Here is a 13393-nt window from a genome sequence, read left to right on the forward strand (position 1 = left end):
TCTTCAAGTACTTTCCTGATGGAGAGGCCTGTTTAGAGTGGAGGCCAGATAACGATAAGGCCCAAGCAGACTTGTCATGCAATAATTATGCAGATTTCTCTACCAGCGCCAGTCTCTTTTTCCATGGCCCATTCTGTACACGCAGTTATGATTAGGGACATCTCTCCCCTACGAATCAGAGTAGGATGATGCTATTTGCCTTAAGACACTCCAGGAGAGCAGCTCTGAATCACTAATGAAGGGGAGCTCGATTCAGCCCCTGAGCTAGGTTTCCTTTCTGCTGGACTATGCCTGGAATGAAGTGAAACTGAACAAGAATCCAGCTGAATACTCATCACCATATCAAATTTATTATTCCAGTGGCACTAATACATTTGTTGATGTTCATGATGACAATCACACTGCACAAGATCTTCCTGCCTTTGAGTTTCTGCCCAACTAGACGTCCCCTTACACATCCCCCTCCCCTGGACAAAAAAGCGCACACTAGAGGCCATTAACTCAAGCAAACCCTCTTACCCCACTGTTTTGCTTGGTTTGCAAGCTGTTTGGCATTATGTTTTCCCCCTTTGAAGAGTCAGGTGCCCTCTTACCCCCACCATGCCCCTTTTGCCCAATCCCTGCAGAGAGGAAAGCATCTTTCCCCATGTGTCAAATAAATATGGAACCAGGCAACTTGAGTTGCATCAAGTGGAAATGTTTTTAAGTTACAATGGCACCAAGTGGGGCCCCAATGAGTCCTGTGCAACACAGAAACCTATAAGGCTGAATATCAATGTGGTTTTTCTGAAAGTCTCAAATTGCTATGAAACTGATTAAGTATAATGCAAAGAGATGGTCACTGCAGTCTACAGTTGCCTGCTGCATTTGATGTTATGCTAGTTAGTTTATTCAGAGTCCAACGACAGTGATTTTAAACTGGAGTTGGGGGTAGCTTTTACAATTTGTCCAGGAAGTTGTCTAGTGCCGGGATGCCTTCCTTCAGCCCTTTGCGTTTGCGGGTCTCAGCAACGACTTGGCAAGGACGGCTAGTGTTGTCAAAGGGGTCCCCAGGCAGGATCTGCCAGTGGTCAAACACACACTGGGGAAAAGCCTGGCCACCTGTGTTGGATCTCAAGTCAGCTGTAAAACCTATGGAGAAAAAAGTCCATTGGGATAAGAGTTGAGAGAAGCACACATCTGATTATGAGGTTCCAAGATAGGAACAGTCACCAAGAGCAAAACCAAATACTTAGAGAAATTAGAGCGCATGGTATTTAAGTCCCAAGAAACCCCTGTTGTGTTCCAATCACTTGAGGGAGGAGAGAGAGAGTGTTCAGGATCAAAAGAAGAGGAGGTTAAGGGAAGAATGTAACTACTAGGCCCATGCACCATGACCTTGTGAAAGAAGTAATCAGCTAGGGAGGACCCATCTCTAAACATTCTAAAGGTCAGTGCAAGCTCCGTGGAGCTTTAACAGAAGTTCCTAGGCTTGTAGAAGGAATCAGATGGAGCAAGAACAACGTGAAGGTCACTTACCAAAAGACTCGTTGACGGGCAGGTAGGCCTTAACAACAAACATGGGAGTGCCTGCCACCTGGGACTCCTCAAAGACATGGCCTCGCTTCCTGTTCAGGACACCATAGATACCGCCAACTACTTGTTCTGGACACTGGTACACAGAAAGTTTGTATTACAGGCATTGCTTTCCATCTTAAGCTTAAAAGGTCAGTCCTTTAATTGTAGGACTGTTTGCAGCTTGAAGAGCTGCAAATGTTAGATCTGAAGCTAAGCAAAGTGTAAGTACCTGGATCTCTACAAGGTAGATGGGCTCCATAAGCCGTGGCTGAGCAGTGAGCACACAGGCATACAGGCACCTCCTGGCAGTGGGGATGATCTGCCCACCGCCACGGTGAATGGCATCAGCGTGCAGGGTCACGTCATGCACATCAAAGCGGACTCCACGCATGTTCTCCTCACACAGAGCTCCCTGAAAGAGCAAAACCCAGATATCAGCCACCAGCTGAGAGATTCCCTAGGCCCCTCACTAGGTGCCACCTTTTGTTGGGGACAGGTCCCAAACACAGGACAGTGCCAACCAAGTCCTGCAGAGCTTTGCAAACTGTTCTCTAGCAGGGGCATGCTAGGTGACAACTCTATTAACAGATGCCACCACCCCTGGCTCAGAGTCAGTGTCTCATACTGGGAAGACATTTGTTTATGGAACATTCTGTACATCCAGATGCCAAGCAAGACACTCCCAAGAGTTACTGGTGGCCTGGCATATCAGAACCCTTGTTAAATGGAGGGTCTCCTCTATTTTATGGGATAAATGAAAGGCAATTTTAGCAGCTGCATCAAGATACGCCAGTCAATGCTAGTATACCATATTGCAGTCCTCCCACAGGCAACTGCCCTACTGGTGTTCCACTAGGACCGGGGAGGGTGGGGGGTGCGGGGGGAGGAGAGAAAGAAGAAAAGGAGAGGAGGCAGGAAGGCCAAAAAACAGGAATGTGCTATCACCTACCTCCTTAGTAGCCCACTGGAAGCCAGCCACAACACTGTCCTTGATTTCATTCAGGTACTGCACTCCCTTGGTGATATCTGTCAGGATATTGGGGCCAGTGCCATCTGGACCAAAGCACCAGATTTTACGGGCTTCAGTGACATCCCACTCGTACTTCTCAGCTAGGTAGCGCGCACGCTGCTTCAGCTCCTGACGGGAAGAGACGTCGCCTTTGTCGATATCCTCAGCCAATCCATCTGGGAAAGGTCGGGCCTTCATGTACAGCCTATTGTGCTTGTTGGGGGACTTGGAAAGGCACAGCACGTTGGATTCCTCACTGACTGTCTCACGGTAAGACACGACAGGGTCAGATTTCTGCAGACAACCGGTCACCAGTTAGTTCCAGAGGATATGGAAAGGGTAAAGCAATACAGTCACTGACCTGATCTATGATGCCTATTCTACACCCACAAACCACATAAAAGGCCTTTGAAGTGTAAGATTGGATGTCCTGTAATCTGTGCTGGATACAATCAGCATTAATATGCCAGAAACACAAGACAACTGTTACTACTCTGAAGTGTTTGCTGCACTAGACATCAGCTACCCTTTGTAGGAGACTTACTCCGTACACAACATTTTAGGCATCCATCCCCATTTTATCATTGACTTGTATATACCTAATGAAAGTAGAATTAAGAGAAGTCAGTGGCTCAGCTGGGTTAGAAACTCCCGACACTCAGCTATGGTCAGTCCATGTGCTGGAGACAGGGTATTCCACACCTTGCTGCAGCCTCATGATTTGCTACCTACAGAGCTACTATGTGTTCTCCCACTATGAAAACAGCTTCAGTAGTTGTATCTGTTCCCAGTAATCCAGGAGTTCACAGACTGACTAGATCTGCAGCCATTTCACCCACTCAGCCTTCAGTTGAGTTCTGAGCTTAGTTTAAGAGGGAAGATGTGACAGATTTACCTTAATTGGAATACATGCATGGTCCTCTTCCAGATCCTTCAGGCAGATCTCCAAATGCAGCTCTCCTGCACCAGCAATAATGTGCTCTCCAGACTCTTCAATGATGCACTGAAAGAGACCAGTCGTGCAATGGGGGGGAGAAGAGAGAGAGAAGAAAAGACTCCCTACTAGGACTCCATTAAAGCATCTGTGTGTACTAGTCTATATTGTTAAAGGTCACTTGAGATGTTGGATCTTTACACATACAGCTTGCATTTGGGGAAGAAAATAAGGAAAAGAAAAAAAGGATGGTGGCCCAGCAAAGTTAGTCTTTTCACTGAAGATATTTGCCAGGACAAGAGTCTTCTGCCTCTGAACAGGAGAAGCAGAGATGCTGGGCTTTCAAGTCACTTCCTCTGACTTGGAATCACCATGATATCCATTGCAACAGCTGAGTTACAAGAGACACTCAAAGTGTTTTCCACGTTCAGTTAAGAACTTAGATGGAAGCTGTATGTAGCATCAGGTGGAAAAAACAAAAAAGTTCTGCATGCCACATGCTTTGTTCTAGCAGTGACTTTCATCACCCCTTCAATGTGCAGTGTCCCCTCAATATGTATACAAGGGACAGTGACATGTTAACTAAATCATGCTGTTGAGGATCTTGACTAAGCTCTACTGTAGCAACCTGTGTGTATAGGAGCAGCCTTTAAGACTGAGGATTACCAGTAATCTTGCCAACAGCCCACAGACAGACCTTTATGTGGTGGAACATTCAGGGAGATGATTTCACTCCAGCCAGAGATCCAGTTGATCCCAACCCAGGGGCAGTCAATAGGCAGACCATGGGCCAAATCCAACAGATGGGTACTTTTGAATGTACTGCAAATTTGTTTTTTGTATTTTCTCTAGAGCAGGGGTGGGCAAACTACAGCCCACAGGACAGATCTGGCTCTCAAGCTCACACTGGGGAGCGGGGTTTGGGGCTTGCCCTGCTCTGATGCTGCGGCCGGGTCGGGGGCTGATCCATGTGGCTCCTGGAAGCAGTGGCATGACCCGCCCCTCCTACACATGGGGCAGCCAGGGGTCTCCACTCTGCACACTGCCCCAAGCACTGCCCCCGCAGCTCCCATTGACTGTGGTTCCCAGCCAATGGGAGCTGCAAGGACAGTGCCTGCGGACAGGGCAGCCTGGCTGCATAGGAGCCAGAGAAGGAAGATGCTGCTGCTTCCAGGAGCTGCTTCAGGTAAGCGCTGCTCAGAGCCTGCGCATGAGCCTCCCCCTGTGCCCCAACACTGATCCCCCTCCCACCATCTGAACCCCTCGGTCCCAGCCCAGAGCATCCTCCTGCACCCTAAACTCCTCATCCCCAGCCCCACCCACCCGAATTTTGGCAGCATTCATGGCCTGCCATACAATTTCTATTCCCAGATGTGGCCCTTGGGCCAAAAAGTTTGCTCACCCCTGCTCTAGAGTCTGGACCTTGACCAAAAATAAATGGATCTATATCCCTGTCCCATGCTTTCATGGCATGCTACAGGTTTCATCCAAAGGAAGGCCTTCACTTTGAATTTTGGAAGCTCTGCGCCAGTACTCCCTCAAATATTGCAGCTTGGGGAGATGAGAACACGTCGTTCCTCTATGGTATGGGCTGCATCATTACATGTGCAATTTGTGGACAATACTCTGACAGATATCCTAGATCCCCAGGCAACTGCTATTGAAGAGTTGCCTCACAGGACACTTACCTGCACCATAGGGTCAGACTTGGCCAAACGCTTCAGTCCTTCCACTAGCTTGGGCAGGTCAGCTGGGTTCTTTGCTTCAACAGCCACACGCACCACAGGGCTAACGCTGAACTTCATCACTCTCATGTTGTGAGCGTGCTCAAAGGTGGTGATTGTTCCGGTCTTGACCAGGTACTGGTCAACACCGACCAGCCCAACGATATTACCACAAGGCACGTCCTCAATGGGTTCAACGTAGCGGCCCATCATAAGAATGGTCCTGGGTTAAGAAAAACTTGAGTCAATCTGGATGGTTCCTTAGAAAGGATTTCTGTGGTGGGAAAGGGAGAGTGGATCCCAGCCTAGAAGTGACAAGTTTGCATAGGAAAGCTAGAGGCATGGTCTCTGGACTGACTAGACAAGACAAACACATCAGGATGCTACTAAACTGTCACTCCAAGTGCTGGGACTGTAGAAGTAAATATGGAACCTGCATCGTAAAAATGAGGCATTAAATCTCATCTCAACATGGGATCAATCCATATCAGTCCTGCCTTTACTGACCTTTGGATTGGTTTCAGGTAGAGATCTTCCTTCTTGCCAGGAGTGTAGTTTGGTCCCATGATTCTGACTTTCAAGCCAGTAGAGACGAGACCAGAAAAGACACGTCCAAAAGCATAGAAACGCCCTTTATCTGAGGTTGGCACCATTTTAGAGATGTACATCATCAGGGGCCCTTTGGGGTCACAGTTCTTAATACCTGGGAAAGAAGAAGCCATCAGTGCTGACCTGTGGTCCTTTCTTCCACTACCAGAGCTCTCCATTTTGGAGCAAAGTAATCAACTCTCAGATGGAATGCAGCAGTTTGACACTAGCCTGCTGGCTACCATCCAGGTAGTTGGCTAGCCCAACTGGCAAGGAAAAGCCATGTGCCAAGAGATCACTGTAATTAATATAGACTGAGCCTTTAGTATACACTCTGGCTACTATCCAGGTACTTGGCTAGCCCAGCTATCCACCGGAAAGCTGCTCACTAATAAGCTTGTCTGATCCACATTAGAAAGGCTGCAGGTGCAGTAATTACAACAACTTCAGCCCAGCTGTATACTTGTTGAAAAGCAAACAAGCAGCTCTGGGCATTTTACAGCCTTAATGCAGTTATGCTCCTGCACACTACAACTACAAGTGCTTCATACCCATGGCAGCTTCGTCGTCAGGGGGGCCCTCGTACAGCAGCTCACAGCGGTATTTCTGAGCTGTGACAGGGGAAGGCAGGTGGATGGTGATCATCTGCAGCAGAGCTTCTCCGGCAGGCAGCCAGCGCCTCATCACAGCCTAAAAAGCAGATTGGAGCCATGAGACTCAGGCAAACCCATCTGTGCTCATACTACTGCCCCCACTCATTAGTTTATCATCCGAGTTGTGCAGACAGGTGATCTACCAACAGGCCAGTGTTGAAAGAGTAGCTTAGCAACCTACTCTGATACAGACGAAGCTAACTGCAAGTGTCTTCCCAAGGCAATGCCTGGTCAGTTCTTACCTTCAGCAGGGGTTTGCCCTCCTTGTCTTTATCCTCACTGTCAAGTTTGATGTCTAGTTTCTCGATCAGTTTAGCAGTCTCCTCTTTCTTGAAGTTCATGATTGCATCAAAGACCTAGAGCAAGAGTTCCAAGTTAGGGGAGAAAGCATCAAGCGACCCAGTTCACAGAGAAAGCAGCTCATGCTCATTCTCCAGGGAGAGCCAGTAAATGGCAGTTGAACTGTCTTATTAACAGCAACCCTTGTATCTGCCAATTAGTAGGTCAGCTGATCAGATACATAAAGGTTTATAAACAGCTTCTTGTCTAGAGAGCAGTAACTCCCCCAACTTCCCTTACTGCACAGGTTAGCTGTGCTTGTCAGATATTTAAAATTTCTTCAAACAAAAGTCAGGTCAAAGTGAAGAAATTTTTCCATCATCATGCACAGACCACTGCCAGTTAAGAGGCGACGGAGTACCATGGTCGTTACCTTGAAGATGGGGTCTAGGATCAGCTGGCAGAAAGTCCTGGGCAGTTTCTTTCCATCAGGGTTGGTAGCAGATTTGCTGAACTTGCCGGAAGCAGGATCAAAATATCTAGAAAAATCAAATCAGGGGGCACTGTGGTGCAGTTTCTGCATCTTGTTTAATTAAGACTGCTTATTCTGCTGGCCTTTCAGGATGGAGAGAAGGATTTATCAAGTCAAAGACCTGTTTTGAGATGAGCTTACCTCTACTTCCTGAGATTTGATGCACTTTCAGTCACTTGCTTCCAAAGCAAAATGGAGATAGATCTGCCTGTATGGTGTATTCCTGTTCCTATCCCCTAATATTTGTCTGCTTGTATCTAGATTAAAGTCCCTCCCATGAACGATTTGCAAAGCAGTCGGCACAATAAGCCATCTACCCTAATTAGGATTCCTTCCTTTGGGTGCTACCATACTTTTGCTTCCTCACTCCCAGCCCAGGAGAGTTCAGGTCTTCCCCCTTTCTGGAGATCTACAGCTGTGTTATACAGGTACTCCCTACCACTGCCTGATCTGAGTTTAGAGACCACCTCTGTGCTCTGCCAACTCTCGTTATGGAGGCCACTGCTCCAGGCAGCTGTTTCAAGGTGTAGCCCAGGTAATACTCTATACGGCAAGACCAGGCTCAAATCAGCAGCACTAGAGCCAGGAGCTCCAGTCACTTACCTGTCTCCCCAAAGCTTCTTCATCATGTCCTCTACCTTCTTGGCACGCTCGGCAGCACTCAGTTGTCCATCACCCTTTGCGGCAAACTTCGCAACATACATCTCAGCAAACTGTTTCAGAGTGAAAGCCCAGCCGTGCAAGCCAGAACCAAAGCCAACAGTACCTAGCACAGGATCAATCTGAAAGAGGTCAGACGAGTGGCGCTCAGGTGACGTTTGTATTGACGTTCTCCCCCCCTCCCCCACTGTGGCAGCTCCACTGATAAGCAAATCCTGCCTTCCATGGTGCTGCAACAGTTAGCTAATCACCACCTCAATTTCAGCTTTAGCACTGAGAATCAGATAGCAAAAAACATAAGTAGTTAACTGAATGTCTTGAGGCCTTCACCAGCTACCTGCACTGATTAGTGATCCAGAGATGTTGCATGACTAGACGTATGCCTATGCTGAGTGATTTGATTAGGGTACCTTCCCAGTGGATGAATAGCAGGCAACCCAGCTCCACTACACACTTCCGAATATGGTTTCATTAAGCAAAGGGAAGGTGAAGTGCTTTGGGTGCAAGAGGTAGACTTGGCCAAACAAAAGCTACTAGCTATTAACTGGTTGCAAGGCCTCATGACTGACTGCTGAGTAGAATACTTGAGACCCAGATTGGAAGGAGCTCCTGGCAAATTGATAAAAAAAATTTGCTACATGAATGCATACTAGTCCATTCAAAGGGGATGCAATTCCTATAATTGTCTATAAATCCATGGTATCACCCTCCAAGGCACAGTTGAGGAACCAGAGTGCCTAGAAGAACGTTCTACTCTAAAGTGGAGAGTCTACCTATACCAGCATAGGTAGAAGAAGCGTGAGATACAAGACCCGATCAAGTGGAAGAGGGTAGCTGGTGAGGGTTTCAGTTTGACCAGGAATTTGAGGGGTGGTTTGACACTAAGTAGGTCAGATAGCAGTACGATTAAACCTGTAATTCAGCGCATCCAAACCGAAGCATGACTATCATAAGTCAATTGTATTTCAAACCAATGACCCATACTGTATTATAGTAAACATTCTTCTGGGTCAACAATGCCCGTTTACAATGGAAGTAACCGCCAGAGGAACACAAGACAACTGCTCCTTGCTTCAAAGAGGAAGGACGACTTTCAAAACACCCGAGGGCAAGCTTTGGGCAGCTGTTCACTTGGAAAACATTCCCTTGGTTCTTCTCCTTACCATGATGTTTCCCATGGGGCCACTCTCTCCTTCCCCATAGGTGGAAATGATGACGTTGACATTCTCCACAATACGCTGGAAGGTCTGGTACAGCTCCTCGGGCTCCAACTGAAGCTCCAGCAGAGCTCGGTCCATCTTGTTCATCATCAGGACAGGCTTGATCCTCTCAGCAATGGCCTGTCGCAGCACAGTTTCCGTCTGCACACACACACCTGGAGGGGGCAGAACCGTGGCAATTATTACTGCAGAACTAGCCTGCTGTTTCTATACAACATGCATCTACATGTGGCTACCAGTTCTCACCAGAGACACAGTCCACGACGACCAGGGCACCATCAGTGACACGGAGAGCAGCTGTGACTTCAGAAGAGAAGTCTACGTGTCCAGGAGAGTCAATCAAGTTGATCAGGAAACCAGAACCATCCTTGCTCTGCTTGATAAAGGCCAAGTCATTTTCAGACAGCTCGTAGAACAGAGAGATAGCTCTGAAAAATAAAGATACATAAGAGAAGTGCTACATGAGAATACTAATCTTTAAGGCATTCTATTTTTGTCAATGCATTTGTAGCACATTTAGCTCAGGTAGCTCTTCGGCATACTCCAGATAAAGAAGTTGGAGACCATTAAGTTGCTAGCTAAAGAAATGCAACAAACAAAACCGCCCCAGGGATTCCAGTTAGTACTCCATCTAACTATGTTAACAGGGAACGTTTTAACCTAGGATTGCATAAAGTTTTAATTTACTGTTTTGACTACCAAGATAGAGGTAGTAATTGATGCACCATGTACAAGCCAATATTCAGTACTCCTACCACATTTAAACACTCACAATGCCCTAGTTCGCAGGGAAGTAAGCCTCTGGTGGCAACCAAAGCACTTCATTAAGCAGTTTCTTCTTCTTCCCCCCCAGCTTAGTAACAGAAACAGAACTAGAACCCAGGAGTTCTTGGGTCCCAGTCCTGTAATCAGACCATGTCTCAAGGAAGAGAAGCAGCTGAACATCAGGATGCTTGAAGGGAAGGAACTTACGTTGACTTGATAGTGATGCACCTTTCCTGCTCATCTTTTCTCGTGTCGGTGAAACGGGTCTCACCAGCACGGGCAGAAGCAATGATACCAGCTTTGCACACCAGGGAGTCAGTCAAGGTGGATTTGCCATGGTCTACATGGGCAATCACAGACATGTTTCGGATATTGGCCTTTTTGTCCATAATGGCCCGAATCTGGTCTACTGTGAAGTTCACCTTGAAGAGAAGGTTATATGATCAGGAGCAAGTTCTTCCAGGAATCCAAACATTGCAGCGCCACGCTGAAATAGATCGCTTGGCAAACATTACAGGGCAACTCAGAGAAAGCAGAGTTTTCCAGTGCACTCCCATCTAGCTGAATGCCCCAACCAGTGGTTTTTACTAATTGCCTCGGGGGAGACAATATCCCTGGAAGCCTAATAGGCTCTTACAGTCAGTACGTTCCCCTGTATCCCAGTCTTAAGATCACCATCACTCACATTCCACTCCTGTGCCTATACCACTCAGAGAGCACCTTCCGCATCAGCTCACTCTTTCGCCACCCAAACAGCCAAGCTAGGATTTTACTCCAGACTGCAGAGTTACATAAAATCGCTACTACCTCTCTGCAGGAAACATTCCCCCCCTCCCGCCAGGCTGCAGTACCTCCCTTTGGCCAGAGAGCAGAGACCAGAAACATCATCCTGGCACTTGCCTTCCCCCACCCCGCCACATCACTCCTAGCCGCACGGCAGCTTCAGGGCTCCACCAAACCAACCCCTCTGACAGGAGAGCCAGGCTGGGGTGAGCCGGTCTCTCTGGGGCGGAGGCCGACCAGCCTCGCTGGGCCTGCCGCTGCAGACTCGGACCCACTCACGCCTACCACCGCCGCTCAGCACGGAGGCTGGGGAGAGCTAGCAGGCCCCAGAGCCTCCTACCCCCTCCCCAATGGCGCAGCCACACGCTGCAGAGGAGGGGGAAGGTCCCTGATCCCCCCTCTCCCCCACCTCAAGGGGGAGGCTAGCAGACCCCGCTGAGCGACTGCCCCACGGCGAGAGGCGACCAGAACTCCCCTGGGGAAAGGGCTTCCTTGAACGGGGGGTCCCCCCACAGGCCACTCCAACAGAGACCCAGGGCAGATCTCCCCTAGAGAAGGGACATCCCAGCCCCCCGCATTGCCCCACTTCCCATTAGGGAGCACAGCCCTGGTTGGCACAAGCCACACCCAGGAAAGGGAAGGACACCCTCCTCCCCCCTCGCCCGGCTCCAGGTCCCGCAGTTCCCAGGTGTGGAGGGGGGCAGAAGGAGGAGGAAGTAATTAGGGGTCTAGCCGCCCCACCCCCACTTCCCAGGCCGCCCCACCCCCACTTCCCAGGCCGCCCGGTCGATCGATACAGGCCAGGCGGCGGCCATAACCAGCGGCCCGCCTGGGTCCGGGCCCCCCGCGCCCCCCCAGCCGCCCTCGGGGCGCGGATGGCTCACCATGGTTGCGGATGGCGGCGGATTCTCCGGGAGCGGAGGAAAGGAGGGGACCGGTAATGGCGGCGGCTGCGGCCCTGTCTCGCTGGCGGGGACAGAGCGGGCGGAAGAGAAAGCTGACGTCAACGACCAGGCCTCTTATAGGCCGGAGCCGGCGTAGAGGCGGGGATAGCGGGCTGCCCAAGGCGCATGCGTCAGAGCCTCTCTATTTCCCCCATGCCCTTTAGGACGCTCTATGGTCCGAAGGGCCTTTAACTCTGTAAGAAGGGACATGCTGCAACCACGTGGCTGTACAGAGGGGGAGCCCCAGTCGCCAGTCCACTCATGTATCCCACAGGGCAAAGCCCTGGAACTAGTACAAACGCTACACAGGCGGAGACTTGGGCTGTTTAATCTTTAACACACGTTATATAATTCCACTGATGATTCAAAGCAATACAACAGGGAATAACCAGCTCTCCACTTTTAAAATTAAAGTAAACGAAAAATAAAATGTGGGGAAGATTTAGGAAGGATGATATTAGATATTGTGGGTTTGATGCATATACATAAGTAACGCATTTCATATTTGCAAGCTCTTTGGGGAACTGGGAGTCCCTTAATACTTGTCCCTAAAGTACCCTACTCTGTGGGTGAAATCAACTTCATTTTTAGTGCAGGGTGGTATGGGGAGTTGTGATCTGAGTCACACTCACAACCTAGGGCTAAGGTGCAAGGCTGGAACACAGATCCTCTGCAGCTGACCCTCTAGTTATGGGTCACAGATATATGATCCCTCAAAGGGCCCTGCCTGGTGTTCGATTGAAATCAGTGGGATTCCAGCAAGGCATGAGGATCTGTCCACTCAAATCCCTTTCCAGGACTGGGGCCACATTTCATAGGATACATGTAAAATATGTTAGTAAAACCACTACACAGTGAATGAAAGTGCATTCTGCTTAAAACATTTATCAAGAATACAAGCTAGTCCTGGATGTTGGTTCTGTTTGACACACCATGATTAAATGGAATTAAGCAAATGAATATAATCCTCTAAACACATAATGAAAACAAAATTAATTACCGATGATGTTATCTCTCTATGACTCACTTCACCATGATGATTAGATAGGACTGTAGTAGTTTACATCAGTTAATTTTTGTTCAGACTCTTGTATAATAAATTATAACAAGGGTCAGATACAGCTCTTGTTAAAATCAGTGGAAATTTTGCCATTTGTTTAAACTGGAAGGAGAATTGGGTTCTAAGGAAATTCCCAGAAAACTTTGGTGAAAACAAGTTATGACTACGGCTTCTACACTGGCAATTAACAGCGCTGTATGTTTCTTGCTCAGAGGTGTGAAAAAACACCCCCTTGAGCGCAGCAAGTTGCAGTGCTGTAAAGCGCCAGTGTAAACTGCTGGGCGCTCCCAGCGCTGGTAGCTATGCCCCTCATGGAGGTGGGTTTTTTAGAGCACTGGGCCGCGACCGCACAAGGCACATTAAAGCGTTAAACGTTAAAGTTGTAGAGCTGTCTATGTATCTTGATTCCTACAAAGTACATAACTAAAATGTATATGTTAAAAAAAACAACATAATAAGGAATAAGCAGATTAAAATATCTGCTTTTGCATTCTTTGGGCAGTTCACTTCCTTTCATTAAAAGTGTAGGTAGTAATACCTTCCTTTCCCTAAAGGAAACTGGGATTCTCTGCTCAGTTTCATCAGTTTTACAGTGGTACCATTGACTTGAGTTACCTCAGCATAAAGCAGATGAGAATCAGGACCTCTGAATTAATTTGCAAAGTGCAGTGCAGCCTGAGATGAT

The 13393-nt window shown here is 48.3% G+C and overlaps 1 protein-coding gene and 1 non-coding gene across 3 annotated transcripts; both read right to left on the reverse strand.

Annotated features, from left to right (window-relative positions):
• Nucleotides 1-328: 328 nt before the first annotated feature.
• On the reverse strand, nt 329-11873 carry EEF2 (eukaryotic translation elongation factor 2). Of its 2 annotated transcripts, XM_037885600.2 has the most exons (15): nt 11589-11873; nt 10129-10343; nt 9403-9584; nt 9100-9311; nt 7880-8058; nt 7178-7283; nt 6708-6821; nt 6364-6502; nt 5732-5927; nt 5189-5447; nt 3462-3569; nt 2507-2860; nt 1787-1969; nt 1519-1651; nt 329-1131 (listed from the first exon to the last, which is right to left on the reverse strand). In XM_037885600.2, exons 1-15 carry the CDS (start codon nt 11589-11591, stop codon nt 938-940), a joined length of 2577 nt encoding a protein of 858 aa, XP_037741528.1. In that variant the 5' UTR covers nt 11592-11873; the 3' UTR covers nt 329-937. The 2 variants fall into 2 exon arrangements, with proteins under 2 accessions (XP_037741528.1, XP_043391588.1); XM_043535653.1 differs by lacking the exons at nt 329-1131; nt 1519-1651 and having other exon boundaries at nt 1901-2422; nt 2462-2860; nt 11589-11805.
• On the reverse strand, nt 7064-7132 carry LOC114022462. Its single transcript, XR_003566555.1, has one exon. It is a non-coding gene; the product is annotated as a small nucleolar RNA SNORD37 (small nucleolar RNA).
• Nucleotides 11874-13393: the final 1520 nt, after the last annotated feature.

The sequence above is a fragment of the Chelonia mydas genome, chromosome 25 (genome assembly GCF_015237465.2).
Source record: "Chelonia mydas isolate rCheMyd1 chromosome 25, rCheMyd1.pri.v2, whole genome shotgun sequence".
Taxonomy (NCBI): Eukaryota; Metazoa; Chordata; order Testudines; family Cheloniidae; genus Chelonia; species Chelonia mydas.

Coding starts and splice junctions, on each gene's coding strand:
- EEF2 (XM_037885600.2), bottom strand. Junction 6,822..7,177: donor TCCTAGACCCCATCTTCAAG/GTAACGACCATG, acceptor CTCTTGCTCTAG/GTCTTTGATGCAATCATGAA. Junction 2,861..3,461: donor ATGCATGTATTCCAATTAAG/GTAAATCTGTCA, acceptor GGTTGTCTGCAG/AAATCTGACCCTGTCGTGTC.